The sequence below is a fragment of the Juglans microcarpa x Juglans regia genome, chromosome 2D (assembly GCF_004785595.1).
Source record: "Juglans microcarpa x Juglans regia isolate MS1-56 chromosome 2D, Jm3101_v1.0, whole genome shotgun sequence".
NCBI lineage: Eukaryota > Viridiplantae > Streptophyta > Magnoliopsida > Fagales > Juglandaceae > Juglans > Juglans microcarpa x Juglans regia.
This window is the reverse complement of record NC_054596.1, coordinates 32,433,900-32,444,788: the sequence shown is the minus strand read 5'-3', so window position 1 is coordinate 32,444,788 and position 10,889 is coordinate 32,433,900. Positions and strand designations below refer to the sequence as shown.

The 10,889-nt window shown below is 41.7% G+C and overlaps 1 protein-coding gene across 1 annotated transcript; it reads right to left on the bottom strand.

The window, feature by feature from the left end:
* Nucleotides 1-9,581: 9,581 nt before the first annotated feature.
* LOC121250544 (senescence-specific cysteine protease SAG39-like) lies at nt 9,582-10,680 on the bottom strand. Its single transcript, XM_041149678.1, has 2 exons — nt 10,248-10,680; nt 9,582-10,174 (listed from the first exon to the last, which is right to left on the bottom strand). Exons 1-2 carry the CDS (start codon nt 10,678-10,680, stop codon nt 9,582-9,584), a joined length of 1,026 nt encoding a protein of 341 aa, XP_041005612.1.
* Nucleotides 10,681-10,889: the final 209 nt, after the last annotated feature.

Below are 10,889 nucleotides of genomic sequence, written 5' to 3'. Positions count from 1 at the left end.
GCTAACCTCAATCAACTCTTATGCCTTATCTTCCAAACTTTCATTGTCTTCTACAAGTTGGTAACCTATTAGCCACTTCCAAAGTTATCCATCAGTAAGCATTTCCATCATCCAGACCTATTCCCTCAAAATCAACAAGAATCATATTCTAAATCTGCACCACCAAAAGTTTAATCTCTAATTACAAGTATCATCTCAAATTTTCCAATCACTAATAATCCCTTAATATCAACACAAGGTTTGAATCCCTAATTATATCACAACATAACACCATTGAGTACAAAGTAGCTCACCACCTACTAACCAGAAAACTCTCACCACAATTGGTAGAAAATATCTCTTTCCCAAAACCAGGAGTTATCTCTCATATTCCTCAAATAACTCTGTTGCCTTAACCAAAATCAATATGCCACAAATACATCCATTATACTAGACAGAAAACCAATATCAATCAACCTCAACATCCCAAATTGCAAACAAGTAACATCACTCCAAAATATGCCCATCTCGTCTAAGATAAGGAAGGCTCGATTCCAACTCGGTTAACCAATAAGAGCGCCTAAAGACTTCTACCCGACAACCTAAACCCAAAAGCTCGCCACCTACATTCTAAATAACATCTAATATAGCGATGACTAAACTCATTACGAACCATCATTGACCTCACCAAAACATTATTAAAACATTCTCGGTAACTCGCCCACCTACTTCTACTCCTATGAGTTAGTATTAGCACGACTTGTTCCTACAATAGCACATCACTATTAAACCTCAAGGCAAGCCATACTGCTCAAATCTTCAATCCACCAAAAGAAAGTATAATCTCCAAGCCAAAATCTCTTGAATTCAATACTATTGTATTTACTCCTCTTCAACACCTACTCAAGACACTTCTTCCAAGCCAAAATGAGACTAGGACCTGTATTCTCCGAAATGCATACACACTCACCACTACTACGCATCGATCTCATGCACACTTAGTCAAAACCAAAAAGCCTCCAAACATGCAAGTGATCCATCGCTACTATTTCCATCATTTATTATCCTTAAAATTGATATGGATTAAATCCTTAACCTGTCACTGTAACCTCGAGCTAAAAACAATCATTTTCCGAACTAGATCACTACCTTCCATCCCCAAAGAAATTCTCTCTTGAAAAAATCTCATATCAATAACTCAATTCTGATCAATCATATTTTAATATGGTACAAACTAATCAATCTCCAGAATAGATCAAGCTAGCATACCAAGTCAACAAAACTAAGAACTCAAATCCTATTATAATTCAGCCATTCAACTCTGCAATTCTAAAACTTAAACCAGATGAGAATCATTTCTCGAAATCCTCAATATCAATGACCCTAAATCTAAAACATTCACCTTATAAAGCTTGTAAATTCTAAAGTCCCAAATGTTATCAAACTGCATATCGAAGTCATCAAGATCAAAGACTTTTAATCTAAGTAATCCTTCAAATGCTTGTTGAACCTACCACCTTAAATCCAATAAACTTATTTCCTAAAAACTATAGGGCCTCAACCTTAGATGAACTTCACATAAATCTAACCTTGAAGTTCGTTGAACTTACAACCTTCTATTCTAAAGCCTCCTGTCCTATTTCCACGAAATCTAAAACCTCAATTATCCTCTTCCCCAAAGAGATCACCCAGACCATGCCGTTCCCTTCAGGCCTCGATATTATAAAACAACCCAAGTCGATAAAAGTTCAAGCCTACTACACTAAATATTTATACCAAACAATGGCATTATCAGTCGTACCATCTTCTTGCCATAACTTAACCTTTAACCTATTTTTCAACTTCGAACTAAACGAACAAAATAAAATAAAATAAACTTTTTTTTTATAAGTTATAAAATAAAACAAACTTAATAAATAAAATAACATAACATAATTTCAATTCAAATCAAATCAAATCAAATAAATTGAAATAAATTCAACTTAAATAAAAATAATAATAATTTCAAATTAAACTTTTAAACTTTTCTAGAACTGCTCATATGGTTTTACCCATTCTTAGCCATGTCTTTAACCAACTCATATAGTCCTTCCTATCATCAATAATTGTAAACCCGACATCGCTCTAAACTCTAGTATATCTTTAGAATCTACACCCTAAATCTTATAAAGATTATCTCTTATAGTCCACAAAGTAAGCTTGTCGAATCTAAAATCCCTAAACCTCAAAATCTCAAAACTAAATCATAAAGTCTGTAAAATTTAAAACCTTAAATATCCACAAAATCGGCTCTTATTCTTTACAAATCTACACCTCAAATCTGAAATTTCTTCCTAAACCCACGGATATCCAAAACTCGAATGTTTTTAGTCTGCAGAACCTCAAACCTGAAATATCCCCATGATCAGGTCTTAGTTTTTACATCTCTATATATCAAATATGAAATTACTTCCTAAACCGAATCGATATCCAAAACCACAATCCATAAAGTCTGCAGAATCTCAAACCTGGCTCTGATACCATTTGTAACGCCCCAATGGAAGGCCCAAACCACATGGCCTATACTCCAAAAGGACTAGTCAATGATACAATTGGAGCCCCATTAAGACCTTATAAAGAGCAAGAACTTCTCCTTCCCAAACAATGTGGGATCCCATACACCACCTACTCTTATCCATATCATATGGGGTATCACAGCTTGAGGATTCGGCTCCGCCCGAGGAGTGATTAAGATCACTCGCATTTGGTTTGAGACTTGTATTATATTTCATTTGGGATGATTGTATAACTCTTTTAATCATTTTACTTATGTTAGTTTGTATTAAAAAATTCTGGTACTTAGTTGACTTATTTATATTTATCCGCTGCGTTGTTTGTTGTACACTGTTGCATGTACACACACTTGGCACTTTCATTGGGATGCGTGACCGTATTGTCATCATCCTAGCGTCTCGATTCCCGTGTTTCCTTACATGGGGGTCGGGGCGCCACAATGACCATAGTAGAAGGCCGATTCACCAAGGGTGGCACATCAACCTCAACTAGAAAAGCTCACCCTAGAAGGGGGAGGTATGAGAAGGTATTCGCTATATATCGATTTATCGATGGAATAGTAAGGACTGAGATGGTGGTCCCCGTAATGTTCACCGACAAAGACTGTGTAGGAGTGTTTTACCCCACAACGTCGCATTGGTGGTGAGGCTGCTCGTTACCAAATACACCATGTGCAAGATTCTGATTGAGAATGGAAGCTCGATTGATGTTTTATTTTGGGATGCATTCCAAAAAAATGGGCATAGGACAGGCTAGGCTACACCCCATCCCAATGAGGGAAGGATCCATCATGCTACCCGTCACCGCACTAGGGTTGGCCCTCTACATAGCGACGGTGATGATGGATTTCAAGGTAGTTAAGGCTCGTACTTCGTACAACGCCATCCTTCACCGACCAACTCTGAATAAGTTAAGGGACATTACCTTCACCTATCACTTGAAGATGAAGTTTCTAGCGAACAGGACATGGGCAAAGTGCGGGGTGAGCAATCACTAGCACGTAAATGCTACCTGCAAAAGTTAAAGAATGAAGGCATAGACATCCAGACCACTAAAGAGGCAGAGTGCAAACAAAACATTCCCCTGCCACCAGAGCTGATGAAGCAAGGGGTGGAAGCATGGGACAAGGCCAATCTGTTGTAGGTAAAACCCATCGAGCCCTTAGAGCTCGTGGCTTTGTACCTAGGCCGACTGGACACCATGACTAGAATCGGAACCTAGCTAACGTTGGGCCTCATAGAGCAACTGAGGCAACTTTTAGTCAAGCATAGGGATGTGTTTGCATGGGGGCACAAAGACATGTCAGGCTTCAATTTAGAAATTATAGAATATCACCTTTGCAGAGGACCCGGAAGCCAAAGGGTGCTGCAGAAGTTGAGGAGTTTAAAATAGAGAAATACGTGATTATAGTAGAGGAAACAGATTGCCTCTTAGAGACAAGATTTATTTAGGAAGCCCATGACCTAGAATGTTGTGTTGGTAAATAAAGCAAATGACAAGTGGAGGATGTCTGTGGATTTCAATGACCTGAATAAGGCGTGCCTAAAGGACAGCTTTTCCCTGCCTCGAATCGACCTGGTAGTAGACTCCACGATGAGCCACTAAATGCTAAGCTTCATGATTGTGTACTCTGGATATACGCAATGAACCAGAGTGATGAAGAAAAGACCTCCTTTATAACCGAACAGGGCCTATACTGCTACCAAGTAATTCCCTTTTGCTTAGAAAATGCGGGGGTGACATATCATAGGCTAGTAAACCACATGTTCAAAGCGAATATTGGATGGAATATGGAAGTTTATTTAGATTACCTATTGGTTAAAAGTAAGGAACCCTACTGCCACATAGTGATCTTGAGGGAGGCCTTTATGGTACTGCACAAATATAAGATGAAATCCACAACTCGACTTAATGCACTTTCAGTGTAGTGTCTCGCAAGTTCTTAGGTTTCATGGTCTCAGAGCAGAGAATCAAGGCTAATCCATGGAAAATTAGGGCGTTATTGGAAATGAACCTTGGGATAGCTAAACAAGGTATAGAATTTGATCGACATTGAATAGGTTCATGTCAAGGCCGACGAACAACTGCTTACTGTTTTTTGGGGTGCTACAAATGGCACACAATGGAAAGAATGAACGTAATGAGGCGCTTGAATAGTTGACTGCATACCAAGCTAATCCTCCCATCTTAAGTCAGATGAAGCCAGGGGAGGTCCTATATTTATACCTATCAGTCAAGCCATATGCCTTTTCCGATGCGCTTACTCGGTAAGAAGACAAGAAGCAAAAGGTGGTGTACTATATGAGTTGTGCCCTGAAAGGAGCAGAAACGCGCTACCCATATGTAGAGCTGTTAGCATTGGCACTGGTAGTCACCACCCACTGGTTGAGACCCTACTTCCTAACCCACTCAACAACACTTCTGGTGGATTGATAAATTGGTCTGTTGAACTTAGTGAGTTCGACATTGATTACATTCCAAAAAAATGCCATGAAAAGGCAAGTCTTGGCGGACTTCGTCGTTGAGTTCGTCAACTTCCTGGAAGAAACATGACTGGCCTTGAAAGGAAGTCTCTAGGAAGTGCGCATGGATGGCTCTTCCTGCCACAACAATGGGGGAGTAGGCCTCCACCTTCTCATAGATCTAGGGGAAGAAATCTACTACGTTGTGAGGTTGACATTCAAGGTCACTAACAATGAGTCAGGATATGACGCATTGCTGGCAGGACTAGCCATGGCAGAAGGGTTGGGAGGAAATAAGGTTAAGGTGCAAGCGGATTCCCAAGTTGTAGTAACCAAGTAATAGGGGAATACAAGACCAAAGGAGAAAGACCTAGGATGTTCCTACGATGGGGGAGGGAGTGGTGTGATCTTTTCCAGTATTCCGACATTTGAGAAATGCCTCGGGAAAGTAATTGGTGAGCAAACAAGCTGGCACGAACCGCTTCTAGGGCAGAAAACTCACTCCCTTCTAGGGAACTACCCACGGCTGATTTGCAACATGAGCAAATACCTGACTATGGGGAACTACCAGACGAATGAACAAAGGTGAGGAAGGCAAAAAACTGGTTGCCAGATTTACTTGTGTAGAAGGAGTGCTTCCTTAGCACCACTCCTAAGATATATGTCCGCGGAATAAGCTCAATATGTATGGTAGAAACACACAAAGGAATATGCAGAATCCATTTAGGCAGCAAAGCGTTAGTACAAAAATCCCAAAGAGCAAGGTATTAATGGCCGTAAGCACTAAAGGATGCGAACAAATTCATTAGAAAATGTGCAAATTGCCAGCTGCATGGTAACATACCTCGCAGCCCACCCAAAGAATTAACGACGGTAGTCATACCATGGACGTTCTCACTTTGGGGAATCAATAATGTAGGACCCTTGCAGACCGGGTCAAGTTTGTAGTGGTCGCTATCGATTATTTTCCGAAATGGGTAGAAATAAGGAGCTTGCAACGATCATAGTCGGTAATATGGTAAAATTCCTCTAGAAGTCTATTGTATGTTGTTTTGGGATACCGTGTGTTTTAAACTTGGAGAACGGGAAATAGTCTATTGTATGTCATGTTGGCATAGCGCGGGTTATAATCTCTAACAACGGGAAGTAGGAACGCTCCATTGTTTGAGAGGCGAGAGTAGGAACGCTCGCCCACTGCAACTTTGCTCACATACTCAAGACAGTGCTCACTCCTTTTCACCAGCTCATCCTCCAGCCTATCGTCGCAATCGCACTCCACGGTCATGACTCACCACCTCATCCAAAAGTGCAGAGGCATGCATCACCTCTTACTAACTCTGCTGGACAAAGCCAACTCATCTAAACTCTATGAAACTAAGGCATGCTGGAGACTAGAAACCTCCGCCCTCAAGGCCGCAATCCTGGCCTTTGGGCGAACGAACGGGAGCTGGGTTGGGACTACGCTTCCACCCATTTACCTTTCTCCTCGAAATCAACTTCGAGGACCTCCGCCATGAACCAATGCGAGGATTACAGTTGCTCCTCCAGAGTGGAGTGGCAAAGTGTGACCCAACTGGCCAACAAAGGAGGCCCTCGCAACGGAAGACAATCGGTCGGACAGCAACATTGAGAGTCAACAGCAAGAACCTCTTCATATTAAGGGGACAACAGTGTCTGCCCAATGTGAGAAATCCCCGACGGGACCATGTGCTTGGATGAAAAAGGAGCCGGACTTGAGGAAGGGAAGAAAGGCACCTCCCCAACAAGAGGACTCGCAGGCAAAGGAAGCCAAAAGGAGAAAGTACTATTAAAGCCCTTCCAACATGGAAAACACCAAAAGGAGTGCCAAGCTCCCCTAACATTGTTCGAGGTTTCCCTTGCCTGAGAACCTGCTCTAATTAGACAATGGCGACTCGACCGCAGCCCCAACTTCCCCAGACACGATGTTTGGGGCGGCAAGAGCACACCCTACCTCACAGACCTCTTGAACTTCCACAGATTCACTCATTGCCGAACAAGGTGACAAAGTCTCGAACCTATCGAAGGAAACTCTGAGAGGCGAGCCAGGAAAGAAAAATGGAGTGATGTCAAAGAGGGAGACATTAAGTACCAAATCCATATCGTCCCCCTTGGTTGAGTATCTTAGCGCGAAGCACAAGATGCGCCAAAGAATGATGCTCAAACCTCTCACTGGGTGCAAAGTGTAGGAACAACAAGCTGTTGGATACCCAAAGAACCCCCTCCCCCGCGCCGGGAACTGGGGGTCAGGACAAACACAGGCCCCACCTTGAACCCCAAAGGAGCCACAAGACCCTACTCGCTTAACATGTGGCTTTTTCCCTTTTTGGATCCAAAGTGGGTGGGGGCATGCCTTTATCATCCTCGGATGGGAACCGAGCCATTCAAACCAAGCAACAGATGGCCAACAACCAGCGATCAACCCGTCAACACCAAGAAACGAGTGGGGTTCTCTCTGGTGAGAATCGTGTATGAATTTACAGGGGTCGAGTTACGCATAACTAATGCCATGCGTAAACAAGATCCACGTCCTCTTGCTCCCTTTTGGTGAAGGCATCCTCGAAGTTGCACCCATCTAAAACAAGACTCCAAGAGCTCATGATGGTTGGCCTCACCGATAGGAAACTACCATCTAGACCTAGAAAAGTAGAACTTCAATCCCAGTTCTTCATGTGGGAATAGTGTTTCTCTAGTCGGACAGCCCAACAGCTCCCACCTAACGCCACCGTTTCTCATTGTGCCGCCTAATGCCATGAGTGTGGAGCAACTCGTAGGCGGTAAGTTCCAAACTCTCTTCGGTTGTGGTTCCTAGGACCTTGTGCTAAGCGACACAGTAGGATGGCATGATCCTTCAGACTTTAGGTAGCAACTGAGCAGGGGCCACCATCAAGGAATCTAAGATGTCGTGAATTGTGTGGAAGAACGAAAGTTCAACCCTATCTGGAACAACTCGACGTCTTCGGCGGACCCCTTAGAGTCGAAGATGTGGTTGGTCAGATCGGGCAGTATCAACTCAACATATTTAGGGATCCCATAGCGATCTCAAAGGGAATCCAGCTCTACTCAAGTAGTGGTGGCGGTCCGACTAAGCCCTCGAATGCTTCTGGCTATGAAGAACTGCCACCAAAGGGCTCAACGGAGGACTGACCCGATTGAGAAGATCGGGAAGGAGTTTTGGGACCCATTGGTTCTGACGGGTAAACCTGTGATTACAAAGGGGCACAAACCTAGGTAAGAACAAAGGTGTGAGAGAATTAATGAGAAGGAAGAAAGATATGCACAGGGTACAAGAGCATAACAAAGTATATAAAGAGGAAGGAACGATGGTTATGCGAAGAATAAATAAGGAGAAGCAAATTAAGTAGCTATGATCAAAGGGGAAAACACCACGTGTCAAGGATTGGGAGGGCACGCTGAGTCTAAATATTGTTAATTTATTAGGAGCATATTTTTGTAAAGAAAAAGTCTTGGTAGCAGCCACTGTTTGCTGCATCCAAATTGCACATATTACGTGTCGAAACGGGAGCAACCATTGAAAGCTGAGATGAGAGAGAGAGCTGATGAGAGAGAGAAAGCAGAGATGAGAGAGAGAGACCGGCGAGAGAGAGAGCTACTGATGAGAAAGAGACCGAGATGAGAGAGAGAGTCGATGAGAGAGAGACGGGATGAGAGAGATCTGATGAGAGAGAGAAGAAGAGAGAGAGGGGAAGGTCTGGTGCGTCTGGTGCGTTTTGCACCAAAAAAAAAAAACTAAAGGACCAAAATGGGTATACTTGTTAAAGATTTTTTCTATCAAATGTGTTGAAATTAGGCCTACATTTTGTCAAATTTCAATTTCTAAAGTAGATTTTAATTACTAATTAATTATTATTCCCTTCTGTTTCTATTGTACTTCTTAAAAAATAGTTTTAATGGACTAGTATTGGAATTATATGCTCCAAAATCATTCACGAGTTTTGATAGACTAGTTTAGTATGAAACATTATGCTCTATTAAAGTACACGCAATACAAAATTTGGATCAGCTTAGGCCTATGTCTTTATCTAGATTTAGCTACAAAATCACTTTTTTTTAGCTCACTTTTCAAAATATGGTTGATGTGTGTATTTAAATTATTTCCCTCTTCTATTAAAACAAACAAGAGCACCTCATGTGGATTAACCCCCATTGCAATTTAACGATGGTTCACACAACTAGTTTAGTATTGTATTAATGCCTTTAATGTGATGGGCCCAATTTATGGTTGCGATTTCAAGGAATAACGTGATGTCAAATATAATACCGTTAAAATACCCATACTCCTTTCATTCATCCATATTCCTAGTATATTTCAAGCTTTCCATGTGTTTCTTTGAAAGCATTTTCATTGTCAAAGTCTTTTCAAACAATAGGGCTCTGTTCGGGAGAATAAGCATACTAAGAAAAAGGTTTACATATATCATGTGTATGGAAACCAGAGAATTTACACAAATAGATTTGAATAGTAATAATTGAAACAACTGAAAAAAAGTAGTGCATTATATTGCATGTGAGGTAGTGCACATTGACTTTGATTATGATTTATAAATTCTATGCCGTCGGATAAGAGGCTTGCATAGCTATACCACATAGGCCTTCCTTTGCATCAACATCTCTTTGCATCCTTATGTACCCTTCTTCACCCCATTCTGTACCCCATGAGTTCTTCACCAGCCAATACTTGGTCCCATCACTAGTAACCCCATAACCAACAGCAGTAACGCCATGGTCTAGGCTAGTACCACACTCTCCTGTAAAAATTCCGCTTGAATAGAATTGGAAGTCAGATCCTCCAGCATCTATGGCAACTGAAATTGGCTGATTAGCTACAGCCTTAAGAAGTGCCTTCTCACTGTTGGCTGGCACATCTTCGTAGCCGTTTATGTTGGCTGCATGGTTGGCTTCTCCCTTTGTGTTGCACGTTCCATCCACACCTGTGTAAGGATAGTTGGCTTCTGTAGTGAGACCTTGATTGTTTTGGATGAACTGGAAAGCATTGTCCATCAAACCACCACTACAACCTTGGTCCACTCCTTTAATGTCGCAGTCAACCAACTCTTGCTCTGACAATGAGATTAGTTTACCACTTTTTAGCTTAGTAATTCCTTCCATGGCTGCCACTGCTGAAAATGCCCAGCAACATCCTACGTTTCATCACCAAAAAGTGTTATAAACATAAATTAGTGGACAAAATTCGTCTCAAAATTAGGCACTTACCACATTGGCCTTGGTCTTTGATGGGTGTTACGGCTCCTTTCTTTCTCCAATCCATGGACGAAGGCAATGCAGTCACATTTTGATATTTGAAGGAAGAAGTCTTTGTTGAGCACTCATGCCCCTTGAATCTATTTCGTGAGGCTTTGAACTCTTCATTCGTAAGATCTGCAAATTGGTTGACTCCTAATTTGTAAGGTTTGTTTCCAACGTCGTTGAAAGATTCTATAAGCGCCACATTTTCCTTAAATATCTTCAAACGCTTCTCCTTCTCCTGATTATTTTCGTATAACCGTCCATAACGAGCCATCCATTGTTCATGCATCTCACGCATTGTCACATCTTGGAGGGTGCGAGCAGCAACTTGAGAAGCCAAAGCTCCCAAAGTGAGGATCAAAGCAAAACAAATGCGTTGGCTTTGGTTAGAGAAGCCCATGATGGTTTGTTCTGGTCGCTGCAATGACTAGCACACTTGCTCTTAACATTTATATAGAGACAATCCTCCCTCATCAATTGCATGCTATGACATTAGGGGAAGATATAGCGTTGGAAATGATCTGATTTGGACAGAAAAGAAAAAGTATTTTGGTTATTTTCAATTGGCATCTTGGATATTCTTGTTACAAAGTGTCTCTTTATGATCAT